The sequence below is a fragment of the Dysidea avara genome, chromosome 2 (genome assembly GCF_963678975.1).
Source record: "Dysidea avara chromosome 2, odDysAvar1.4, whole genome shotgun sequence".
Taxonomy (NCBI): domain Eukaryota; kingdom Metazoa; phylum Porifera; class Demospongiae; order Dictyoceratida; family Dysideidae; genus Dysidea; species Dysidea avara.
The window spans coordinates 34,444,436-34,471,502 of record NC_089273.1 but is presented as its reverse complement, the minus strand read 5'-3'; the positions used below and the strand labels follow the sequence as shown (position 1 = coordinate 34,471,502).

The window sequence follows — 27,067 nt, the reverse complement described above, 5'->3', positions numbered from 1 at the left end:
CAGCAGGCACATGCTTCTAGACTAGCTCACAAGATCACATATAGCTCGATTGAAAGCACCAGGAGAGAGTAGTGATTTGTCTGCATGTCGGTGCAGCAAGTACCGTTGTGAACATATGGAGGTTTGATGTCAACAAAATCACAGATTACACCCGCAAGAGAGTAGAGGCTGATTTGATCCAGCTGTTTCCTGACATAGCTCAGAAAGGGTTTAAATGAAGAATGTGGTACATTGACAAGCTTGCTGGCAAAGCAAGGAAGTGCATAATAGCTAAATTAGTATGCAAAAATTAGTATGCAAATTGTTCCTTATAGCTATGAGCTATATAACTTCATGCATTGCAGCATATGTCTTGTACTAGTTAGTTAGCAGTGTCGGTGTAAGATGCATTGACTTATCAAATATTAATCATGCAGCCTTACAAAGATGTGTGGGAAACACTAACTGTAAACAACTGATGTCATTGTTTATTCATTTGTCCATCTAGGTGGTCTTTGATTAATTCCCAACTAACCTCTGTCCTTTTCCACTGATGCGATTATAGTGATGAATAGCTATAGGTATACACAGCTGAAACCTATGCCAGCTAATAGGCTACTGCACAAGCTCATACATGGTAGCTATAACTAAGATATAGCTAATTGCACGACTTACCTAGTTTATGCTCTTTACCAACAGATAACGATTGAAAGTGATGGAGCCCTACATACAGTGTTGGTGTCATTTTTAGAAGTAGCTTGTGAAGTGGCTAACAATGTATCTGATGCAGTTCATTTAAGAACATTTCACATTGAGGAGTGTTTGGAGGTGTTGATGATAAGAGCTGGACACTCAGAGCCACTGGATCTGTTGAAACACAGTAGTAATCAGTGGTGGACAGTCTCCAAAGAAAGCCAAACAGGTATATACAGTGGTTTATTATCATAATATAATATACAATACGCATATTCACACAGAAGAGAAAAGAAATTGATGAATTAACATGGATCTGGATAGTGTTGGGAAAGTGCATTAAAGAGGAGAACGTAGAAGACCAGCCACTATATAATATAGATGCTATAACTGATTCTATCAAATGTTGATAGTGCAATTTGTTTAAAAGATCTATTTAAGCATGCATCATCAACCACCACATGAAAACTGTGAAATCCAACTTGATCATCGAAACGGCCTGTGAGCAGAGGAGACACAAGGTGAAGCAGATATAACATCACACTTTCACTGTTCTACTTCTAGCAACAATTAATTAATGTAGTCACATGCATTGAGTACTGTAAATATTATATTTATTGGTGAATCAACATGAAACTGTACAAATTAACCTGATGTAAGCAGTGATGTCAGTGGGCTAATTTTCAAAGCATCCTAGCTATGTTTGACATTGGCTATAACCTATAATTTGCATTAATGTAAAGGTGAAAATGTATAGCTTTAAAAATTCGTCTGAGATAAACATCCATGTATAATTCACAATGAGAGCATTTATTATAGCAAATAATATTAACCTGCTCAGTTTGAAAAATTGCCACCTTATATATCTACAGTAAGTCTATGAAATGGTCCTAGCTGATAAAATAAAAGCCACACAAGAAGAGTTTAGTCAGATGGTAATTCTGGTGCAACAAGTATCGTAAAGTTGTGGACTGATGGCCGAAGGATAGGTACATGTGTAAACACCCAAATGGAAAATAAGTAACTGTAGGTTGTGAATGTTGCACAAAATACACTGAATGGAAGAAAAAAACATCATGATACAGCAGGCATGCTTCAAAGTACTGCTGATATGCCTTGTTATTACAGAGTGTGCAATGAACCAGCTACAATAGGCACCACTACTTACAACTCTACCATTCATGCACTGCATTTAGCTCTACTGGGAGCTTGCAAAGGCAAAGCACTAAAATCAGGGCCCCACCCATATGTTTGTGATCTATGTGAACATTTACAACATGGCAAAAATAGTCAGTTGCTGCACAAGCTTTGACGTGCCTTAAAATTGAAAAATACAGAATAGAGCAACACAGCATGGTATAAGTCATAAGCTTTGCAGCAAAGAGCACATAGATCTAGCTTTGCAGGACAGAACAGAAAAACACAAAGTGCAAAACAAAAAAAGCATTACAGCTTGAAAACGAAAATAAGAGATTTCTTAATAGTTGGAAACAAAATACTACTGTGCGACCCTTTATAGAGCAGCTACTTAAACTCTTTAATGAAAGCAAACTGTCACAGATTGATCTTAATTTCTTAAGAGTTAGTTGGCTTGGAAAGAAAGTAAATGATAAATCCTTCCATGCTGGTGATCAGGCTAGAAATTTAGGAATACCACTTAGCAACAGATTAGGAGAAAAGATATATATTACAATGGTTCCAATAATGGGGTTGACATTGTCAAGCTCAGAGGTTGTGAGCAAAGGAATGTTCTTCCTTTGTGGCTATACCAGGAAGGCTTCACAGCAGTGCAAGCCTTATCAAAATAGCATGGAAGGTACTAGGGTAATCCATACAATTGAATTGTATGAAAATGAGTATATAATAGGAGAAGCATTTTCTGCTAATGTTAGACTGTTCCCAGAGCCTTGTAACCTTGTAATCAAGAGAACAAGCTCAAGCTTATGTTTTGTCTGTTAGAGCAAAAAGAAATTATGTTACTGAAGCTTATTAATTTATTAGATGAAACAACAGACAAATCACCTGAATTAACGCTAGGGTCTTTTCCAGAGGAAACTTCTTGTGTTACTACATCTCATTTATATGCTGTAATGTTAAAGGTTGAATCCAAAGCAGCAACTCATAATGTTTCACTCATAGGACATTATACTGATTCAGCTTCTAATTCCTTCAATGCATTAGTTAAGTTATATTAGCTACCATATCTCGCTACTTAGTTCAACACAACATTGGTTTCCTTGGTTATGGAAGGTTTCTATTTATTTGCCCCTTTCTCAGGGGTGTATCTAACCCAAGCATGATGCACGGGCAAGCCCATTTACCTGTACACCTAGTCCAGCAAACTACCTGTGTAGGTTCATACATGCATTCATCAAACTGTTGTTTTCAAGTGTATGGTATGGGTAGCTATAGTTATAACTCTTATTTGTATGCATCAAGACACACGATAGTGTGTCATGCGGCCCAAGAAGCAGGCGCGCCACACCGTGGGTATTTTCACACTTTTCTATCTCGGTGATACTTTACCTAATTGGAACCAAATTTGCTGCAGAGTTGCCTACCAGCTAGGGGATTCACATTCCAAATTTGAAGGAATTCGGTAAAGTCATTTCCGAGTTACAAGCAGCCAAAGTTTTGGTTTTTTTTCGTATTTTCACACAGTTACAAAAATTGCTATAAAACGCAAACACGTACTCCGATCGCCTTGAAATTTGGCACACAGAAACAGACAGTCCAAAGATGAATCATAGTATCAAATGTGCGAAGAGCCGTTAGGATTTATGAACAATTATTCATACAAAACAAGATCAATTTGTTGTCACGCCTACAGGGTAAACCGCTTCATGGAATGAGTTGAAAATCGTTTTGTGGGTAGATCAACCATTTTAGTAGTGATATCCAACTTCGTATTTTAGTACAATGCTGTATAGTTTTCTTTAACAACCAATACTTACTTTCAACAAGTTATCACTAAGTGAAATTTCGTTCCTGGATGTTTGCGCTTCTAAATCAAGACACACGATAGTGTGTCGTGCGGCCCAAGAAGCCGGCGCGCCACACCGTGAGTATATTAACAGGAAGAAAGAAAACGCAATTTTCACACCTATATAGCTCTGTGATCCCTTATCCGATTGGAACCAAATTTGCTAGAGACGTGTCGCCCAGTTAGGGGAGTCTACATACCAAATTTGAAGAAAATCGCTCCAGCCATTTCCGAGATACGAGCGAACAAAATTTCGTTTTAATTTCTTGGTTTTTTTCTTCTTCATCTTCTTCATTTCGCACACTTCGCAACATTCGCCATAAAACACGAATGCGTGCTCGGATCGGGCTGAAATTTGGCACACTTAAAGGGCTCATTAAGGCGGATCTCCGTACCAACTTTGGTAGGAATCTGATGAACATTCACGGAGTTATTACAGATTATTTGCGTAAAATAAGGTCGAAGGTCTGTCACGCCTACAGGGTAAACCCCTTGGAGGAATCAGTTGAAAATTGATATGTAGATGGAGCAACCATCGTAGGAGTGCCTTTTTGTGGTTTGAAAAGAATTGGGATAAAGACCACGAAGATATGACACAAAACCCAACCGGTGTCAAAATTACGCGATCGATTTTTATGAATAAAAAACTATTAGTTTTCGTGTCTACCAGGCAAACCGCTTAGAGCAACGAGCTGAAAATCAGTATGTAGCTGGAATAATGATCATAGAAAGTTCTTGCAGTAGTACAGAAGAATCGGATTACAAATCACTGAGTTATGATTCGAAAGGAAACTACGTGCAACAAATGCGAGATACTCTAATAGAACAGTCACCCTAATAAAGCATTCAGCTGCATGTATAATTTACACAGTTATATTACATTGCAAGTTATTAGGGAATTCAGCTACAAACAAGTCACCCTGTAGTCAGATCAGCCAGAAGAAGGTACCTAATAGAGAGTTCAGCTACAAAGAAGCCATCATGTAGAGAGTTCAGCTGCAAACAAATCACCCTGTAGAGAATTCAGCTACATACAAATTGCCCTGTAGAGAGACCAGCTAGAAGAAGTTACCTTGTAGAGAGTTCAGCTACAAAGAAACCACCATGTAAGAGAGTTCAGCTGCAAACAAATCACCAGTAGAAAGTTCAGCTAGAAACAAGTCACCCTGTAGAGAGTTCAGCTAGAAGAAGTTACATTGTAGAGAGTTCAGCTACAAAGAAACTACCATGTAGAGAGTTCAGCTGCAAACAAATTGCCCTGTAGAGACAAACAAATCACCCTGTAGAAAGATCAGCTAGAAGAAGTTACCTTGTAGAGAATTCAGTTACAAACAAATCACCCTGTAGAGAGTTCAGCTAGAAACAAGTTACACTGTAGAGAGATCAGCTAGAAACAAGTCACCCTGTAGAGAGTTCAGCTAGAAGAAGTCACACTGTAGAGAGTTCAGCTACAAAGAAACTACCATGTAGAGAGTTCAGCTGCAAACAAATTGCCCTGTAGAGAGTTCAGCTACAAACAAATCTCCCTGTAGAGAGATCAGCTAGAAGAAGTTACCTTGTAGATCGTTCAGCTACAAACAAATCACCCTGTAGAGAGATCAGCTAGAAGAAGTTACCTTGTAGAGAGTTCAGCTACAAACAAATCACCCTGTAGAGAGTTCAGCTAGAAACAAGCCACCCGTAGAGAGTTCAGCTAGAAGAAGTTACATTGTAGAGAGTTCAACAGTTTAGCTGCAAACAAATCGCCCTGTAGAGAATTCAGCTACAAACAAATCACCCTGTAGATAGTTCAGCTACAAATAAGTCATCCGGTAGAGAGATCAGCTAGAAGGATCACCTTGCAGAGAGGTCAGCTACAAAGATATCACCCTGCTTCATCTTTTCTTCTTCCTGTAGTAAAGAAAAAATGACAGGTTAAAAAGACCTAAAGCCGGCCATAGGCCAGCTTTGGGGTATACAAATACAAAAAGAAGTGAAATCTAATCCAAAACAGCCAAGCTGTAAAAAAAGAGTGCGGCCCTGAGAAAGGCTATGGTGAAAAAAGATGTGAAATCCAAGGTGGCGGCCAAGAAATGGCTGTGATGGTAGGTTAATGGTAAAAAATTTAATAACGACAATTCAAGTGAATTTTGTGCCAAGACCAAGTGGCACCAAATTCACCTGAATTGTTGTTATTAAATTTTTTACCATTAACCTACCATCACAGCCATTTCTTGGCCGCCACCTTGGATTTCACATCTTTTTTCACCATAGCCTTTCTCAGGGCCGCACTTTTTTTTACAGCTTGGCTGTTTTGGATTAGATATAGTTTAATTGAACTTAATTTGTTTTGTAATTATGAAGTTATCGTATTTCAAAGTCAAAAATATATTAAAATTTAGGCTTCAGATTATTAGAGACAAAATGTATTATGGTCATGGCACTAGCTAGTTGTTTCAGTTTGATGGTGTTTCCGCAGCATTACAGCTGGATTTGAGGGGTCTTCATGGTTTCGTAGGTTTTCAATAGTGCTGATTTCAAATTTGACAAATGTACAAGCCACAAATGCAAGGTATGGTTAGTATAGCAGGTGTTTATATATATATAACCTATTTTACTGGTTGTATGCAATATAACGCTATATTTTTCTAATGTACGCACTTCAGTTGAGTGTATTAAGTTGTTTTAAATATATTTGTAACGTAGTTGAGCTGAGCAATGTGCATACTAGCTCCGCAATCCAGTTTATGTGCTTTGTAGTGTCATTGAATGGATGGATATTTGCATTGGACAGCTGTGTGATAAGATAGGGCTGTATACTGAAATGATACAATAGATTTTAATGGAAATCATTGGTCTAAATGGGATTACTGAAGGAATTGCCCTAGATTTAAGCAAAGGTTTCAGAAACAGCAATTTTCCCGGTTGTAAGTTTGATACATGGTTAAAAGCACTATGTCAAACTTCTTACCTGTAGATTTGTTAAGAATGGTTTTAGTGGCTTATATGAACAATTTGAGTTAGTCTAGTTTTATTAAAATGTAGAAATGACTAGCTAATTTTCCCTTTGGTGCCATTTTTTCCTATGTAAAATTGGTCTAATTTTTGATGAAATTTTAATAGCTGTAACTTCACTATAGAATACAGAGTTACTAGACTACAAACAAACCATAGAAGAGTTACTAGACTAATCACTAGAGCTAGTTATATTAGTGGTTAATGTTACATACTGTACAAAGTTATACTGGTAGCTAACAGAAACTCACTGCTATAATAAAACTAATTTAGTAATACAGCATAAATACCTGAATGTTCCAACAGTGTGACTGCTCTATTAGAGTATCTCGATCTTTTACAGTGTTTAAAAATCACTGACCTTGGTTTTTACTAGGTAAAATAGACCTCATAAACTGGGGTTCCAAGTTTTCCATGCGGGCGGGTGCAGAAACTAAGGGTGAGTTGGTGTGGCCTAATTATTAGAAGTCACACCGAAGAGAAGTTCACCTAGAAGTCACCTTGTAGAGAGTTTAGCTACAAAGAAACCACAATGTAGAGAGTTCAGTTGCAAACAAACCACCCTGAAGAGAATTCAGCTACAAACAACTCGTCCTGTAGAGAGATCAGCTAGAAGAAGTTACCTTGTAGAGAGTTCAGCTACAAAGAAACCACCATGTAGAGAGTTCAGCTGCAAACAAATCACCCTATAGAGAGATCAGCTACAAACAAGTCAGCTAGAAGAAGTTACCTTGTAGAGAGTTCAGCTACAAAGAAACCACCATGTAGAGAGTTCAGCTGCAAACAAATCTCCTTGAAGAGTATTCAGCTACAAAGAAACCAACATGTAGAGAGTTCAGCTACAAACAAGTCACCCTTTAGAGAGTTCAACTACTGTGTGAACAAGTTACCCTGTAGAGAGATCGGCTAGAAAAAGGAAAGATCAGCTAGAAACAAGTCACCCTGTAGAGAGATCAGCTAGAAACAAATCACCTGTAGGGAGTTCATCTACAAGCAAATCACCCTGTAAAGAGTTCAGCTACATTTCAAGTCACCCGGTAGAGAGATCATAAGATATCCATAGGGAATAATAAATAATTTATATGTATTATATGTTATATTATATAAATTATACATTTACTGATAAAATCAGAATTATTTAAAGTATTTAAAATCTTCAAATTTTCATCTTCCTGTGGTAAAGAAAAAAGATAGGTTAATAAAGCCCCAAAGCTTAGGGGTATATAAATATAAAAAGAAGTGAAATCTAATCCAAAACAGCCAAGCTGTAAAATAAGATTGCGGTCCTCAAAAAGGCTATGGTGAAAAAATATGTAAAATCCAAGGTGGTGTCCAAGAAATGGCTGTGGTGGTAGGTTAATGGTAAAAAATTTAATAACGACAATTCAGGTGGATTTTGTGCCAAGACTGAGCGGTACCAAATTCACCTGAATTGTTGTTATTACAATTTTTACCATTAACCTACCATAACAGCCATTTCTTGGCAGCCACCTTGGATTTCACATCTTCTTTCACCATAGCCTTTTTGGGGGGCCACACTCTTTTTTTACAGCTTAGTTGTTTTGGATTAGATATAGAATAGCTCATCAGTCTTCAATCACTCCATAATAGTCTCCAGCTATGATGCTGTATCAACTGTGAGACTGCTGCATCATGTGCCACACAAAAGGATACTTTCAACTCATAATGAAATTTACTACTGAACCTATAGATGTCTTGCATTGACTCGTACTTGTGCAGATCGTAAACTGTCATGGCACCGGTTCATCTACTCAGTAGGGGCATCCATTCCCTGTAACCACCTACTAACTCTACCACACCTGCTAAGTGGTCCTACAAAGTATCATCAGCACTTCTCTCCCTTGACATTCCTTCATCGTAGCTAGTTCAAGTAGACAAGTAGATAGAAAAATTTGGAATTTTAAGCTGGATTAGGGATAATAGAAGGAAAAAGCAGAGAAACAAGGGTACAGCTGAAAGTTGTGAAACAAGGGAGATTACCTATACCTGCAATATACTAGTGGACATCTAATCCCTACTCTTCAGTCTATAACCATAACTGAATTAGAGATTACATGTACACTACTATAATTATTTGCAGGTATAGACAGCCTCCCTTGTTTTGCAACTTTCAGCTGTTCCTTTGTTTCCCTGCTTTTTTCTTCTTTGATACTTAATCCAGCTTAAAACTCCTAATTTTTCCTTCTACATGTTTGTTTACTTTTTAAATAACATAATTATGACTACTGAATCCACATGTACCACATCAAAAGAAACAATGACATCGGGCATTCCATAAAATAGTCTTGCATCTATAAAATGTGTGCTCCAATAATCAAATACATATTGAAAAGTGAGGTGGCCATTGTGCTTCATTTGTAACTCTGCCCCATTCATTACACAGCGTTACAAATGAAGAACGGTAAAAGAAACTTTTTTGCAATGAATCCAGTTGCTATGGAAAATGTGGGTGAAAAGCATGACACAGCCAAGAGAAGCCATGTCACGCTGTCACAAATTGACACCTTGTGTCATCAGCTAAAAGAACTGAAACACAAAGGAGGACAAAGGTACGTAAGTCCATGATACGTGCATTGTACGTACTGCAGTTGATGAAAAGGCATGTCTCGGGATGAAGCAACATTGAACAGTGAAAAAATCAAGCCCGTAGCCTTACCCATTGTCGAGTTATGCTTGGCTGAAGGCATCAGTTAGTTAGTTAGTCAGAATAAAATTCTGTTAAAAAGAAAATTTTTAAAATTCCGTAGAAACTTGTTGGAAGAGTTTGTGGTCATTCTAAAGGCATTTTTGGGCTTGGCTATACCTAACCAATATTACCAAACTGTTATGAAATAAATTTGATACTGGTTTTAGGGTGATATTTTTGGGAAAGAAAGCTCAAAACTGCATGATCCCTAATACATGTATACAGTACTACTGTACTGTATGATATCATCTATGGTTCGAGGAGCTAGTTGTATCACAATAAATCCGGGCACTAAATACTCAGCATTAGACCTCTACCTGTAGAAATTAAGTAGCCAAACAGCTAGTATTGAGTATTTTCCACTTCGTGTGGTTTATGTACAGGTAAATTCTAAACTACCATCACTTCAATGAGACTACAAATTGGCACTATTCCCTTTGAACAGGTACGTCTCCATTTTTTTAGATTTAAATATAGTAGCTCATAATCTACGGGGCTATTATTAGAATTCAGACTCCTAATTAAATGCACAGTGCTTATTTTCCATGCAAGAATTTGCTGCAAGTGTTTGCTACAGTCAATGGTGCCCTAGTGGATAGAATCATAATTGACACATTGTGAACAATGTATTTTCATGCGTGGCTGCCATACCAGAAGCTTTTCCTGATACCTGGGCAAGGTGAGCTAACACCTGCCGTGGGTAAACTCCCGGGTTTGCCCAGGTGTAGATAAGCCACTGCCCCTTTTTCCTATGTAAGTACCCCTCAATTTCTTATGTTTGTTGGGATGTTTCTGGGTGCACAGTGCTGAAGAATTTAATGAACTAAAATCACACTAAACCTGCAGATACCCAGGATTCTGTAGGAGTTGAATGTAAAAGTGTGGCAAGTGTGCAGGACTTTTGGCAACTCAAAAGAGTGCTTCCTGCTTAAGTAATCAAGCATGGTGATATTAATTCATGTGTGCACCAAAATTGTGATGCCATGACATGTGTCTTAACAGATACTGTAATCAAAGAATTACAAGCAAATGTCCCAGCTTCCAATGCCACGCAGTTGTATATTCAGGCTGTAGTATGGACACCCTGTCCATACTGCAATGAGAATTTTGGATCACTACCACAAATAGTAAGAAGTTGATGGGTGGACTAATAATGGAATTGGAGACATACGTTAATATACATGTATTTCCATCTTTATCTTTGGAAATCCACTTTATTTCTAGACAGCACTACTTAACAGAAGAAGTATTAGTACATGCTGGCATTAATTATTTGATTTGCTTGTACTTGTGCTTCCCTGGTACTACTCTGTATGAACACAATCTCAGACATACGGGAAATCGGAGCATAGAAGTCATACATGGTATGCTCTGTGGGGGAACTTGCTCACTACCAATCACTTCCAAGAATTTTTGTCTAAATTTTTTGTCCAAGATGAACAAGGCACAACAAATACATAGAGTTAAACATTTTCTTCAAAGAGTTGCAGGAAATAGCATAGTGTCTGCTGAAAATAAAAGGAAATCCTGTTATATAGCAAACAAGGAAACATCAGCATCAAGCAGTGATGAAGGATATCATTTACACCCTACATATGATAAATTTTTGGAACTGAAGGACACATGTAAAAATGGCGATAATGATTCTAAGAATATGATCAAGAGTTTAGTTCCTTAAATAGCAGAAGCATTGAGGAGGGAAAGCAATGAGAAAATCCAAATGTTCAACTAGATGATGTGCCACAGAACATATAAATTGTATCACGTTTGAAGGATGTAAAAGTTTCAATGCATGTTGATGACATCATCACAAAGGAACTTGGTGCAGGGACCTCAGGACCAGAGCCCACACCATGCGCATGCACTGGTGGTTCCATGCTTGATGATTCAAGTCAAGCACTGGCTAACTATATAGTTGAGATTATGTTGTCCACTGTAGATAAGAACAAAAGCTTGTCAAGCAAAGGAAAAGTGCTAGATTCACAAGGTGTTAAAATTACAGCCACAACATTACTTAAGAGCCTGCAACCTCGTAGAGAAGCACCAAATAAGAACAGAGGGAAGAGGTTTTCTGCTGAAGATATTGCAGGAGATAACGCTTTGTATGTGTTAGGTGATTCAATAGAAGAACTGCAATTTTGTTCTTTACAGAGAGTAAAAATTCATGTTAGGGAGAATTGTCTTGGTATTAGATCAAGACAAACCATGTAGCAATGCCGAAATGAATCCATCTGTTGAACTTGTATTAACAGTGTATGAATATAATGGAGATACAGACATAATACCATCCAAAGGGGAAATCAGCATTGCTAGGTGTTACAAAGGTTTTGAAAATTGATGCTACTAAGCAAGACAGTATGCTTGGGGTCAGGTTGAGATGTTAAGCTCACCCTCATTGGAATAGAAGAAATGGAAGGCTATGTGCCATATACACCTGACATTAGTATTGAAAGTAGGGTTGGTAGAATGGAGGAGTATGACATCAACGGTGATGCAGTAGAATCTACACTGTTAAAACAGGGGAGTAACAGTAACTATGGGAGTAAAATATTTTACTCTGAAAGGGAAGTTTGGATTACTAGGAGAGTAACAGTAACCCACCAGGGGCGTAGGGAGGGGGGGGGGGGGGGGGGGGTTCCGGGGGGTTCAGGAACCCCCCTGTAAAGTTTAGACTTCTGCAAGCAGGATCCTAACACACCATTTAGTATGGCAGGACAAAATGAGTGAGCAATATAGTGTAATGGCACAGCACCACAATTGATAAAACTTACATTCATCTCTCAGGGAAGGATTTACAGAGATAACATGAGCCCTCTTCAAAACTTGTTAAAAAGATCGATATACTCTAATAGAGCAGTCACGTATATACTCTAATAGAGCCGTCAGGTATACTCTAATAGAACATGCCTGTAAATATCCATGTCCATATGAAGTTTTTCAGACATTCCAACATTAAATGCAAAACTTAGCATGACCTTATACTGCTATAGCTTTGGTGTGCAGTGTTTAAAGATATAGAGTTCAAGTAATTTATCACTTGTGTTATGCAAAATGAATTCATGCTATGCATATTTGTATAGTTATATTGTTTTGATTGTCATTTGTATCAGTGGATTCATGGCTCCTATACCACAGTGAGATATAACCATCACTTACAGATTACTATATGTGTCTCTATGTGTTATGCTGTCTGTTTCCACTAGGTGACTTTATCTAGTACTACCTTCATCCCAGGGGCACTTAATGCATCATAATTAGTGTACTTTTTGCATTATATATAGCAATTTGCTGAGTTTTGATTTATTAAAATATTGAAAGTCTCTCAGCGGCTGGGGGCTGCGCCCCCAGACCCCTGCTTCTAGTAACTCAATGCTGGTGCTGGAACCCCCCTTCAAAAAATCCTGGCTACGCTCCTGCCCACTAAGGGTAAAGAGAACTCCAAGTAAGTGAAGGCACCAAACTGAAGAGTTCCCATTACCAGCTAGCGATAGTAGCTAAGGTGAACCCAGTGAGCCAGTATGGCTGAGGCCACATATGAATGAGCCACATGCAGGTTATAGCCGCTGTCTCACTATGTTATTTTCTCCATTAACTAACCAGTTCAATTCTAGCCACTCAATGTAAAAAAGGAAAGTAATTATTTAGGCTTCCTTTTCAATAGCAGCCATTTAGCTACTCATGTTTTATTTTACAGGCTAACCAAGACATAGTGAAGGAAACAGACAGTACGAAAACAGGATTATTATTATTATTGTTAATTAGCAAAGCCCACTAGGGGCAACACACTAATGAGCATTACAATCACATATTATATTATATTACTTACAGCGTTCTTAAATGTTTCAAGGTCTATTGTGTCGATGCTAGGAATTTGAAGGGAGTTCCATTGAATAATTGTTCGAGGGAGGAAGGAGTATTTGTGCACATCAACTCTTGTTTGCAATTGAGTTAGCTTGAGAGGATGTTGAGCACGGGTGGAGGACACTGGAGTTGGTGACAGTAAGCAATGATCAGGTATTGCTAGTAAGTTCCTGACAATCTTGAATAGGAAGGTGAGTCTAGCAATTGTTCTTCTGTTTTGAAGTGTAGGCCATTCAAGACTGGTTAACATATCTGTGATGCTATCATGGTTTTGGTTAGATCTGTGCCAGGGTTTGTTCAAAACGAAACGAGCAGCGCGGTGTTGAATCATTTCTAGTTTACTAATACTAGTGTGATGATAGGGGTCCCAGATGGTTGAGCAGTATTCTAATGATGGTAAGAGCAATTGTTTGTAGACGTGTTCTTTAATTTCTGATGGTACATTGTGGAGATTTCTTTTTAAGAATCCAAGGAGTCGATTTGCCTTGTTACAGATGTAATTGATGTGAGGATCCCATGATAATTTGTGGTGGAGACAGATTCCAAGGTAATTGTGTTCTAATACTGTAGCCAGTGGAATGTCGGACATTTTGTATGTGAAAGTACTCTTGTTATGGTGTGTTGTTATCTGTAAAATTTTACATTTGGAGATGTTGAATTCCATCATCCAGTCAGTTGCCCATCTTGTCAGTGAGTTTAAATCATCTTGAAGTATTTTATGGTCTTGTGGAGTTTTAATGGTTTTGTAAATAAGGATATCATTTGCAAAAAGACGGATCTCACTTTGGATGTTGGCAATGATGTCATTGATATAAATCAAGAATAGAACTGGTCCAAGAACAGACCCTTGGGGAACACCAGATGTTACATCACAAGTGGATGATTTAGAACCTTCTACTATAACTTGCTGTGTGCGACCATGAAGAAAGGATTCAAGCCAGTGTAATACATTCCCTCTTATTCCATAGTGCCTTAGTTTGTAGAGGAGTCTTGAGTGAGATACTTTATCAAAAGCTTTAGAAAAATCTATTATTGCAGCATCAACTTGTAAATTTGTGTCTATTTGTTTGGCAATGTCGTTGATGGTGATAAATAATTGTGACTCACAAGAGTGCTTAGACCTAAATCCGAACTGTCTGTCAGAAAGAATATTTTGATCTTCCAGATGCTTCATTATTTGACTTACTATAATGTGTTCCATTGATTTGCATATTACTGATGTTAATGAGATGGGGCGATAGTTTTTTGGGTCAGATTTTTGGCCTTTCTTGAATATAGGAGGACGAAAATAGGAGGACGAATTGTTACTCAAGAGTCAAGAATATTTTGAAATACGTATGTATAATTATTAAATACCATTTCTATTACAAGCGCATTATTTAGAGTGAAGAGTATTACCATAGAAACGGCTTCTTTAACAACAGAGCCGTGTTGAGTAGTTGAAAGCGGTTTGCTTCTCTGAGGAATTGTAGTGTTTAAAAGGTGATACTAAAGGGGGTGAATAATTACTGGACGTTCACTAGAGTCTATCTCGTTCATTGTTTCTTCAGGTACGTTTGAGCTCGGATAGTTATAAAAACCGGAATCGAAACGGGAAATGAAACGAAACGAAATCAGCCTACACTCTAGTAGAGGACAATCACTATATTATGCACAGTTACACTATAATATATGCACGCAGTACCTGTTTATGCATCAAGCAAGACTCCAGGTGGCAGATTTCTCTGCACGGTGCTTATCGATTAGAGATATTAAACGCCTGCTCCTATCCGAGGGTCTGGGAACTATACAATAGAAAAGTTCTGTGCTTGGGTAGGTGATCCGTTGATTGGCCCTTAACCACTTTCATAAGAAGCGTGCCATAATAGCCACAGATGGATCCCTATGACTTCAGACTCGTCAACCCACTGCTTTTTTTTTACCGTAAACGGTTTGTAATGATCAAGTAGTTATTCCTAGTCACTCCTCTTATAAAAGTGGTCAAGGGACAATCAACGCTCACCTACCCAAGCACAGAACTTTTCTATTATAGAGTCCCCAGACCTTCGGATAGGAGCAGGCGTTTAATATCTCTATCTAATCGATAAGCGCCGTGCAGAGAAATCTGCCACCTGGAGTCTTGCTTGATGCATAAACAGGTACTGTGTGCATATTATAGTGTAACTGTGCATAATATTGTGATTGTCCTCCACTATACTGTAGGCTGATTTCGTTTCATTTCGTTTCCCATTTCGATTCCGGTTTTTATAACTAGCCTTTGAGCTCATATCTGAGTCGTCTCGTGTGACCATAGATAATATATGCACTATATTATCTATGGTGTGACACACCGGTTTATTAAACTGGCTCCAACGGAAGTCACCACTGCTCGTGAGGGTTTAGGCACCTTATTGTGACACGGCAGAAATAGTTCAAGACTCAGGGAAAGAGAATAAAATTCGGCGGACTCAGTCGTATCACTGACTGGTACGTACAGTATTCAGCCTATCCAAGCTCACCGCTAGCTACTAGTAGTCAGTGTGTAAGAAGTTGAAGACTTGAGGGAGGAGAGGAAAGCTACATGGCGTACATAATCATATCCGTCTGCCTTCAGTTGACGTTAGCAGCCGGACACAATGATATTGCCTGGTAAGGTCAGTAGCCTGTATCATTGTCTTTTTACATAATTACATGCAGATTCACTGGAATTAACTAGTAAGATGTATCGTCTGCAGTTAACAAGAATCTTTGATACAATGTACATTGTGTGTCTTCGACTTCATCAACTTTCCAAGTTGTTCTTGACCTGTAAGGAGATAATGTTTATAGTTATGTAAGCACATATTTACTTTTTTAGCATGGATGTCTCAATGTCACTGAGAACATAGAATTTTTACAACATCCAGTAAGTGTGTTAACATACAGTGACTGTGCATCAATTTGTAAACATATATTACAGGTGCCACAAGAAATCAGTGAACAAATAGACAAACAAAATGATGAACTCCAGGCAGCAAAAAAGTGCTGTTTTGCATGATAGCAACTGTGCCCATTTAGTTTACACTACCGATGCTGCTGGTCTGGCAAAATTGTTTTTACAACTTTGTTGGCAACTGTGTGTGACGTACCTTCAGCCATAAAGGTAACAAGTATACGATTGTTGAATATTTCTTTACTATACTGCTATTTACTACAGCTGATCACATGTCATGTGGCAGGAAGTAACTCCAGTGAAGTGTCGTTTGCTGATGATGAAGCCGTGCTACTGATCTCTTTTTTTCAGTGACTTTCCAATATTATAAAGCTGGATATTGTAAATATTTTGTTACAGTTTTGCTGTATGTCTTTAACATCATTTGAGATTTTATATGGAGTTATTTGCAGAATTTCATGGAGTAAAGGAAACGCCTTGCATGCTTATGTGAACTCTCCTAGAGTAACTAGAACTCCTTACAATAGATTTTTCAAAGGGTTCCTGTTACTCCTTTGTGGGGTGTTAGTTACTCTCCACAAAAATATAGGGGTGTTAAATCCTCCCTACACTGGGAACTCCCCTAGGGGAGTAACAGTTACTCCTTATTTTTAACAGTGTAGTAGTGATGAAGAGGAACCCTTTAATGTACAGTACATAGTTAAGAAACAGTTTAATACATCAGTATGAGTGTCTTGTTAAATGGAAAGAGTATTCAGAGAAGCATAATACTTGGGGACTAGTGAGCAACATTCCAGACAGAATTGTAAACAAATTTGAACTGCATAAATTGAAGAAAGCATCATCAGAGCCGTCTAGGAGACCTGGTTTGCAAGATGGAGGACAAATCAAAGCAAAATACCAGAATATCTATCAAATGATAGAATAAAAAAGCAACCATATAGCTAGCATACTTGTATATATATATATATGTGGCCCAGTCTGAGAAAACCGGTCTTATCGCCCATGTCAGCATATTTGATTTTTCACCCAGGACACACAGCTACATGAATAAACTATCTAATTCCACATTTAAAATCAGCTAGACTTGAGTGGTCTGGTTTTGCTGGCTGCTTTTCCCAAGCCCAGTGGCGATCCGTATATACGTGTGGTGTGGGGCCTTACTGGAGCTCTGGTCAGCCTGGGAACGACTGTATGTGGCTGTACAGCTCTGTGGTGTTGAACAAGTACCTCTGCTGTGAATTTCCTTTCATTTTAGCCAGTTTTGAGACCTCAGTGGCTCAAAACTTGGCCTAATTCATCCCTTGGCCTTCCTTTTTAATTTTTGAACACCATCTTGCCCGCCTTCCAGGGCCCCGCCTCCCACCCAATTTGCAGCTCGCCTCCCACCCAATTTATAGCTCGCCTGATACAGTCAACCTCGGTTTAAAAACTATCTAAAATGGCGGGAAACTTAGTTGTTGGCTACTTTCACAGTGGATTCTCTGGAAGATAAGGAATTGGTGTAAAACGTTTGAAAATTTGGTACACATAGCTTCAACCATTGGCGAGCTACAGCACACTAAATACTTAAAACTGACATTTCTCGATACTTTTAAATAGGCGATAAGCCCGGTTTTGTCAGAATGGGTCACATATATATATCCACACAAAAACTACCAAGCTGTGAAAAAATGGTGCGACCTTAAAAAGCCTGGGTGAAAAAAGTTGTGAAATCAAAGGTGGTGGCCAAGAAATGGCTGCAATAATGATAATGATAATTTTTTTTTTAAATAATATATGTGACCGAATTTTGGAAGACCGTCGATATACGCACAGCAGTACTTTTGTAATAAAACACATTTAAAAACTATGGGTAAGAAACACAAGCTCCAGAAAAAAAATTACGCAAGTTTTTATCGCCTCGCTGGTGGGCGAATTAAGCTGCCAATGGATAATTCCTAGGCATCAGCGTGTTCGCCTGTCCATGGGGAGTACAAAAATCTTTGTTTCATCTCCATACACGAAAATATTCCAAAGTTACAGACGTTTGTTTACGTTTCAGTGACGAAAGAATTTACTGACGATCGTTTTTGTATTGTATTGTATTGTATTAATGCTTTACAGTGACCAGCACTGAAGGTCTGACAGCAACATGTGCTGCAGCCTTAGGATTACCTAACCTAATTTCAAGGACTTAGACTTAGTGACTTATAGCTGAAAAGGTGTAACAGAAAAGGGGCCAAAGTAAGGAAAAAAATCCCTCCAACCCCAGGAATCGAACTGCAGGTCACCCAATGTCTAGTCGGGGCCACACTCAGTCTCCTCCAGGAGGGATGGATTTTCTTCCTTAATCCTAAAGTATTTATTGTATTAATGCTTTACAGTGACCAGCACTGAAGGTCTGACAGCAACATGTGCTGCAGCCTTAGGATTAGCTACCTAACCTAATTTCAAGGACTTAGAATTTGCCTTCCTTCTCAAACAAAGAAGCATGCCTGGGGAAAACCTATACATTGGTGGATGCACGAATTCATAGCAAACGTAATGAGCCAAGATTCAATTCTGTACGTTGTTGTATCAGTAAGTTATAATGGTTTATGTAAGCGCCTGTAGATTCTTTTCTCGATAGCTTCTGTACATATCAAATTATTTACTCGTCTGGCTGTTTAGTGCTGTATTTCCAACAATGCTTAACTTAGGAAGCTGAAACTTGGCTAGTCCATTCCTCTGTCCCTGTAGAAAACAAAGAACAAATAAAATGCATTTTGAAAATTGTGCGGATATCGACGGTTTTTTAAATTAGGTTACATAATTATAGTGTATGCATGTTAAAATTTACTAGCATTAACATCATTGCAGCCATTTCTTGGCTGCCACCTTTGATTTCACAACTTTTTCACCCAGGTTTTTTAAGGTCGCATCATTTTTTCACAGCTTGGCTGTTTTTGGGTGGATTCTAATAACATGCGATTTTTTGACATGTCACGACAGTGAACAAATGCAACATAGCATACATTGAAAAATGCAAATCACAGTGACTCTCAGGAAATAGACCAGCTATGAGAGCTTTCTGGAGTGATAATTATATTCTTCAACCTGTATAACAGAGTAACTGGAAAGAGGAATGCTGTCTGTAGTGCTAGTGGTGATTTATAGCCAAAGCTGCATTACTACCTGTACTTTTGTGTGGTATTTGAGATAGTCGTCCCCTGTTGAGTAGTTACGCTACTAATCAATGAAAATTTATCATTTTTCATTCAATAAATAGAACATGCTATGGTCTATTGCCTTTGCTCTATGTTATACAACATGTGTGAAAATGAGTGATCTTGCTGCAAAAATCCTGGAATTTGTTAATCCGTGAAAATTATGCACTGCACCTCGAAAATTTGCATCTTGTTCTAAAAAATACTACTAGTTTTAGGGGAATAAAGCAAAAGTATTGGTCCCTGTAGGCAAATTTTAATTTTTCCTTATCTCCTTTTTCTTCTTAAGTTGTCTTCCATACTTATCTTTATCTATTAAAACTAACAAGACAAGAATATATAGGTTTATATGCTGGCATTTTTTATCAAACTTTAGACATAACAAACCTTGTACATTTTATTTTTATGCCCATGTAGTAGATGTTCCAACACACCCCCGCCCCCCTTTAATGTAACTCTTTAAGTATAAGTAATGTAATTTTTATAAGTATTGTAATACGGTAAGTAAAAATTTTAATGGCCAGTAGCCCTGAGCTAGCAGACCATCAATATACTGTACCCTAAAGATTTTACTGATGGTACATCTGTTATTCTATACCTGATTACCTGTATGCAGTACTGTAAAGTTACAATCAAATTAAATCAAAAAATGTGAGGGCAAAGAGTGCCTTTAGGTCTGGAAAAACAAAGATTCTAAATACCATTGCTTTAAAGCAAGGCATACTTTAAGCTGCATGAGCTCAGCTGTGAGGCAGGGTCAAACTGTCACATTCCGCTGCCCACTGGGGACTTGCGTAAAGGCCAACAAGCCTGTAAATGTAGGAAGCCACAAAGCCCAGTAAAATACAAGACCAGCAGTCAAAACCTTGCCAGTGGTGACTAGTCTCGTCCTCGGTCTTGTTTCATGCCCAAACTATCACTCAGACATATTGTAAACCAGACTGGAACTCAGACACATTGTAAACCAGACTGGAAATTATATATTCCATACTAACCATAAATCTCCCTATAAAGTGCATCTAGTCCAAAACAGCCAAGCTGTAAAAAAAGAGTGCGGCCCTCAAAAAGGCTAAGGTGAAAAAGATGTGAAATCCAAGGTGGCTACCAAGAAATGGCTGTGATGGTAGGTTAATGGTAAAAATTTTAATAACGACAATTCAGGTGAATTTTAAGCCAAGACCAAGCGGCATCAAATTCACCTGAATTATCATTATTAAAATTTCTACCATTAACCTACCATCACAGCCATTTCTTGGCTGCCACCTTGGATTTCACATCTTTTTCACCATAGCCTTTTTGAGGGTCATACTCTTTTTTTTTACAGCTTGGCTATTTTGGATTAGATTTCACTTCTTTTTGTATTTGTATACCCCAAAGCCAGCCTATGGCCTATCTTTTTTTCTTTACCACAAGAGGAAGAAAAGATGAAGCAGATGTTAAATACTTTAAACATTTCTAATCTTATCATTATAATTATGTAACAAATTATTTATATAAAACATATTTATTGCAGAACTCTCTACAAGGACGCTGATCCCTTTTTGTAAACCCATAGGTGCTTGATTCTTGTAACTGAACAATCTACAAGGTGACTTCTTCTAGCTGATCTCTCTACAGGGTGAATTGTTTGTAGCTGAACTTTCTTCAAGGTAACTTCTTCTAGCTGATCTCTCCACAGGGTGACTTGATTGTAGCTGAACTATATACAAGGTAACTTCTTTTGGCTGATCTCTCTACAGGGTGATTTGTTTGTAGCTGAACTATCTACAAGGTAACTTCTTCAAGCTGATCTCTCTATCTACAGGGTGATTTGTTTGTAGCTGAATTCTGAACAGGTGATTTGTTTGCAGCTGAGCTCTTTACAGAATGGTTTCTTTGTAACTTAACTCTCTACAAGGTAACTTCTTTGAGCTGATTTCTCTACAGGGTGTAACTGAACTCTCTACAAGGTAACTTTGTCTAGCTGATGTCTCTAGAAGGTCACTTGTTTGTGATTGAACTCTCTACATGATGATTTCTTTGTAGCTGAACTCTCTACAAGGTCTAGCTGATGTCTCTACAGGGTCACTAATTTGTAGCTGAACTCCCTACATGGTAGTTTCTTAACTGAACTCTCTACAAGCAGGGCCGCCCAGAGAAATTAAGGGGCCCAGGGCAAAGATTTAAAGTGGGGCCCTTGACGCAAGTTGTAAGGTGAAGATCAAAAAAAAAAAAAAAAAAAAGGTCACAACCTGCTGGCGATGACAATAACTACCCATCACCAACCATATCTCCTTATCTATAAGCTTGCTATACTGCTCCTCTGAAGAATACTGTGACTGCTCTATTAGAGTATTTAGATCTGACTGCTGTATTAGAGTATATCGATCTTTTAAACAGGTATTCAGGGGGCCCTTCATGGGGCCTCCTGGGGCCCCTTTCAGGCTGGGACCCGGGGCAAAATCCCCCAGTTGCCCCCCCTGTGGGCGGCCCTGTAGACTACAAGGTGACATCTTCCAGCTGATCTCTCTACAGGATGATTTGTTTGCTGCTGAACTCTCTACAAGGTAACTTCTTCTAGCTGATGTCTCTACAGGGTCACTTGTTTGTAGGTGAACTCTCTACATGATGGCTTCTTTGTAGCTGAACTCTCTACAAGGTAACTTCTTCTAACTGATCTTTCTACACAGTAATTTGTTTGTAGCTGAACTCTCTACAAGGTAACTTCTTCTAGTTGATCTCTGTACAAGGTGAATTGTTTGTAACTGAACACTCTACAGGTGATTTGTTTGCAGCTGAACTCTGTACATGATGGTTTCTTTGTAGCTGAACTCTCTACAAGGTAACTTCTTCTAGCTGATCTCTCTACAGGGTAATTTGTTCGTAGCTGAACTCTCTACATGGTGGTTTCTTTATAGCTGAACTCTCTACAAGGTGACTTCTTCTAGCTGAACTATCTCTTTCTGTAGTTGAACTCCTTACAAGGTAACTTCTTCTAGCTGATATATCTACAGAGTGAATTGCTTGTTACTGAACTTTCTACAGGGTGATTTGTTTGTAGTTGACCTATATAAGGGTTACTTGTTTCTAGCTGATCTCTTGAATTCTCTTGGTACTAGGTCACATACATGTATCTGTAGTATAACATACACAGTACTACAGATATCTTTATAAATAGCAAAATAAAAATGCTATAATATATAAGATAGGACAACTCTATGCTTCCTCTTCTCAACCCACTGCTGTAATTATCAGTGATCTTACCATAATGATAAGTAGCAATTGGATTGACTACATACGTAGTTTTAGTTTGATAAATAATGTAAATTTATGTTCCACTACATGTAATAATAGCTGAAAGTTGTACATGCAGTAGTTTTCCTGTCTGTTGGCACATGTAACCCACAGACCTTTACATTATAGAGCAGTCAAATAAATTATTAATTTAATAAATCACATACATATAACTTGGGATGACTTATTACATACCTTTGCAGGTTCCTGTAGACTTGGATTCTGTAAAATAACATACTATATAATGTGCCATGCTGTAAAAATGAATAAGATTTAAAGTAACCCATTATTTTCACAATTACAACAAAAAACTGAGTTTCACTTTAATAATAGTATAACTTTGGAATTATGTTTCTTAATACAAGCATTAGAAACTATACATTTGAACAGTAGAAATAAAAGCATTGGAACAAGGGAGGTAATCTAAACATGCAGCTTAATTCCTACTTCAGTTATACACAGTCTGTTAACACTATAGCCATGACAAAAGTTGGGATTGAATGTTCACTAGTGTCTGCAGGGGCAGTAGTCTCCCTTATTTCATGGACTTTTATTTCCATGATCCCTACTCAAATGTAAAATTCGATGTTATTTTACAATAACATAATTTACTACTGGTGCACCAATTGCATGCATATGAAATTGACATAACAAAGGAAAGAATAGCACTAGACACATTTATACTAAATGTGCACCTTGACGATTAATTGCCAAAAAGGAAAGTAATTGTTTTGCTTCATTTTCAGCTATGTCACCCCCAGTGTTACAAGAAAAGAACAAGTGTCTATACATTTAACAGAAAATCAAATTACAGACCATATTTGAAATAGCCAGTTTTAAAGCAACGATATGTCAATACCTAATCATATATGTAATAACTGAGAAAGAAATATACACAAAGGAAGATAAAGGTAACATACATTGCAGTAGGCAAAAACACATATCTAATGCCAAATAAATTTCAGTAGACACCAACTTATTATAGTTTTTTTTGTTTTTTTTTACCTACTATGCTGGATTGCTCAAAAATTCTATCTGTTATGCTAATAATCCTGATCAAACTTTTGCCTTGACCTCCATGTTCAACTCACAAGTTTGCACTTTCTGTACATGGATAGTAACAATTTTGCAATTATTAAAAGTTATAGAACTTTGCGTGGGCAAGATCAAAGGTAAAGTGTACTTTAAAGTTCATAAAGTACACTCTCGGCTGGAAAACAGTGCTTCATGACCACAAAGAGTGCTTTATTGCACCGCAAAGAGTGCTTTATTGAACAAATAAAGCACTCTTTGTGGTGCAATAAAGCACTCTTTGTTCAATAAAGCACCTTTGCAGTGGAATAAAGCAGTTTCCCACATGCCTTAGTGCAGGCTAATAGCCGGGGCTCACGCCAGTACGACTAATCACCCAAGCCGGTGAAGGCTAATAGCCTCGCCACACTGAGTGATCAATCACCCCAGCCAATACGAATTCTACCACTCGATTGCTTTTATAGACATACCTAAATGCTTCGATGATGTGAGGGAGAAGGTAACGTTGCTGTTACGTTTGTTAATGTAAACGGACAAGTCCTGGAGATATCACAGAAATATTTCACTAAGTGACTCACAATAGAATTGATTGTGGGTTGTGAGCAAAACCTGCCAAAATACGTGATGAACGTCTACCATGCCAAACTATGGTGAAATACACGTGAATTACTTTGTTAAACTAGTTTGTGTGCATTCAGGCTGCTGATAGTTTGTGCAACGCGTGTTAATTACAAGTCCTAGTGTATAGTGAAGCTACGCAACTAGAAAGTTCCATAAATTATGTAAAGCATAGCCTTGCTCGTGCTATATGAAAAATAAAGCACTCGGCACTTGGCCTCGATGCTAATAAAGCACTTGGCTTTGCCTCGTGCTTTATTTTTCATATAGCACTGCTTTAACATATACTTAACAATAAAAAATAATTCATTTGGTAGTCTAACAGTTCTATTTTAAATAATATTACAGTAAAGTAGTGGTATGGCTATGTGAGATTACGTGTGCAAAGACAGAAAAATTATGCATGGAATATCAGTCCTTTTGAAGTGACAAGTCTGGGTTCACCAGCCTAATGATTATGTATGTTATAAAAAATAAACCAGTAGAAGGAAAAATTTAATTTTTAACATTGGGTTAGGAATTAAAGAAAATAGTTGTGAAACAAGGAAAGTATAGTGCAAAAAGAGTAGTTGCCTATCCCTGCAGATATAGTAGTGGACAATCTCTATTTCGATCATGGGTATGTAATTGAAGTAGAGATTCAGTGCAGGTTACAGGTATAGGCAACCTCTCTTGTTTTACTATACATTTTAGCTATTATCTTGTTTCACTGCATTCTTTTTTGAACCCTAAAAAAATCTTAATTTTTCTTTTACTTGTAGTAGGGATCATGGAGCTCTGCCAAATAATGTCACCCAAAATTTCGTCTTATTTTTTGTTCACAGCAACTTGGCAGTATTGGCTAGGCACAATCAAGTCCAATAAGCCTTTAGCCAAGGCCTTCCAACAAGTTTCCATATTTAACTGAATTTTCTACTTTGTAACTGTATGCTGAAGACACTGATTGATGCCTTTATCCAAGATAGTTTTTAAGGGTCCATGTTTAATTTCTTCACTGTTTTTAATTAAGACACCAGCCTATTATAATTATTTACATGATTTTATGCACAATAGGTGCTTTGAAACATCAGGCATGATGCTAATATAATAGATACAATATAAATTGTTATCAATGCAAAATGCCTGTCATGGAAAAGATCAACATAGCTAGTCTATTTATTAATGTCGCCCAACATGTGTAGGAACCACGCTTCTTACACAAGGGCAATTTTTAGTACATCGCAGAAAATTTGCTGTTGTGAGAAAAACTTGCCACAATATAAAAGTTTTGGCTTTTTATTTAGTTTGGAACATGTTATATGGTAACTACCCCAACTATCAATAATTTCATGCATGTGTTTGTAGCACTTAAACTATTACATAATGTACCATAATTACAAATCACAGCACATCAAGACACACAGTAGTGTTTCGTGCAGCCGAAGAAGCCCACACACCACACCTTGTGTATATTGAAAGGAATAAAGATAATGCGGTTTTCACCTATTCATAGCTCTGTCCTGCCTTTATAAAACACAACAAGTTTACTGTGAATATGCCTTCCACCATCATTATTAATCTCGCATACTAAATAATTGAGCAAAGCATTTGTGACCAGGCCTGTGAAAATGTAGGGCATGTGGGCACAAATTACGCTCTGCCACATAACATTTCATATCTCAGTATTAGGATAGAATATTTTCATTCTGTGACTTGCCTGTTAAAGTGAATTAAATTTCCAATAAGAATTTCACGGCCACGCAATAATGGAATACAAAAGTATGACACATCAAAGTTTTAAAAAGTAGGCAATTTTTATATGCCCACATGCCCTGTTTTCGCAGGCCTGGTCACATTTTTCAAGATGTGTGACTGCTTAATATTTAATCATTTTTTCTTTCTTATATTTCATTCTTATGCAGACTTACAAGCACTGCTACAAAATACAACATCCAATTGCCTTGAAATTTGTCACACATGCAGAAGGGGGTATAAAAGCACACCTTGGTACCAAGTTTGACTTGAATACAATAAACAATCAAGGAGTTATTAGTGATTATTTATGAAAAATAATGCAATAATTATGTTGTCATTCCTACAGGGTAAACTGCATATAATTATGCTTAAAAATGACCGGATCTACGAAAACCCGACATAATGGCGCATTTTTCAAATTCTTTATCGTTGAATACTTATAATCTGCTTAGCCAAGTGTATGCTCTGGCCAAGTTTCAGCCTCATATGGCAACAACTTTTGGAGTTACAACCCTACAAAGTAGCAACAACAGAAAGATCGATTTGTACAGCAAGTATAGGGAAAATAAATTACATGCGCTTACAAAAACCGCTGTAACTTACAAATACAATAAAGTACAGTGTTGCAACTTGCACCATTGTGTTCGCCATGAATAGGGGAGACCATTACTGGGTAAGTTTTGTCTTCTATTACCATTCTTCACTGCATACAGAGACGAAATTAGTGAAGAAAAATCGATCGCGTATGATTGTTTCGACGTGACGTAAACAAACGCCCATAACTTACGTATCCTGTAGTCTACTGCAATGAAACAAAGAGTTTTGAACTCCTCTTGAGTATGCGAATGAGATGATATCCAGGTTTTTATCATAGGACCCTTCCTTCACAAAGAACAAAGCGTTTAAAAATTGTACAATTTTTTTTTCGATTACGCAAATATTTTACTGATTGCAAATCAATGGCTTATACTGAAAATTTAGGCTTGCGCCATTATGTCGGGTTTTCGCAGATCCGGTCACATATGTGTATGGGTTATATAGCTATTAAATCTTCTGTAAAACCTTTTAAATCAATTCAAGCTAAAGACCATAAA

At 37.7% G+C, this 27,067-nt stretch overlaps 1 protein-coding gene and 1 long non-coding RNA gene across 3 annotated transcripts in view; one reads left to right on the top strand and one right to left on the bottom strand.

Moving 5' to 3' along the window:
- LOC136247139 (uncharacterized) overlaps positions 1 to 27,067 on the bottom strand; it is a 142,643-nt gene that overhangs the window by 56,798 nt on the left and 58,778 nt on the right. For both annotated transcript variants that reach the window (XM_066038765.1, XM_066038766.1), the window contains exon 3: positions 22,785 to 22,811. In XM_066038765.1, the coding sequence (XP_065894837.1) occupies positions 22,785 to 22,811 (27 nt within the window). The remainder of the gene's footprint in view (positions 1 to 22,784; positions 22,812 to 27,067) is intronic.
- Positions 15,790 to 16,266, top strand: LOC136247144 (uncharacterized). The gene is made up of 4 exons (XR_010697109.1): positions 15,790 to 15,845; positions 15,894 to 16,004; positions 16,054 to 16,101; positions 16,156 to 16,266. It is a non-coding gene; the product is annotated as an uncharacterized lncRNA (long non-coding RNA).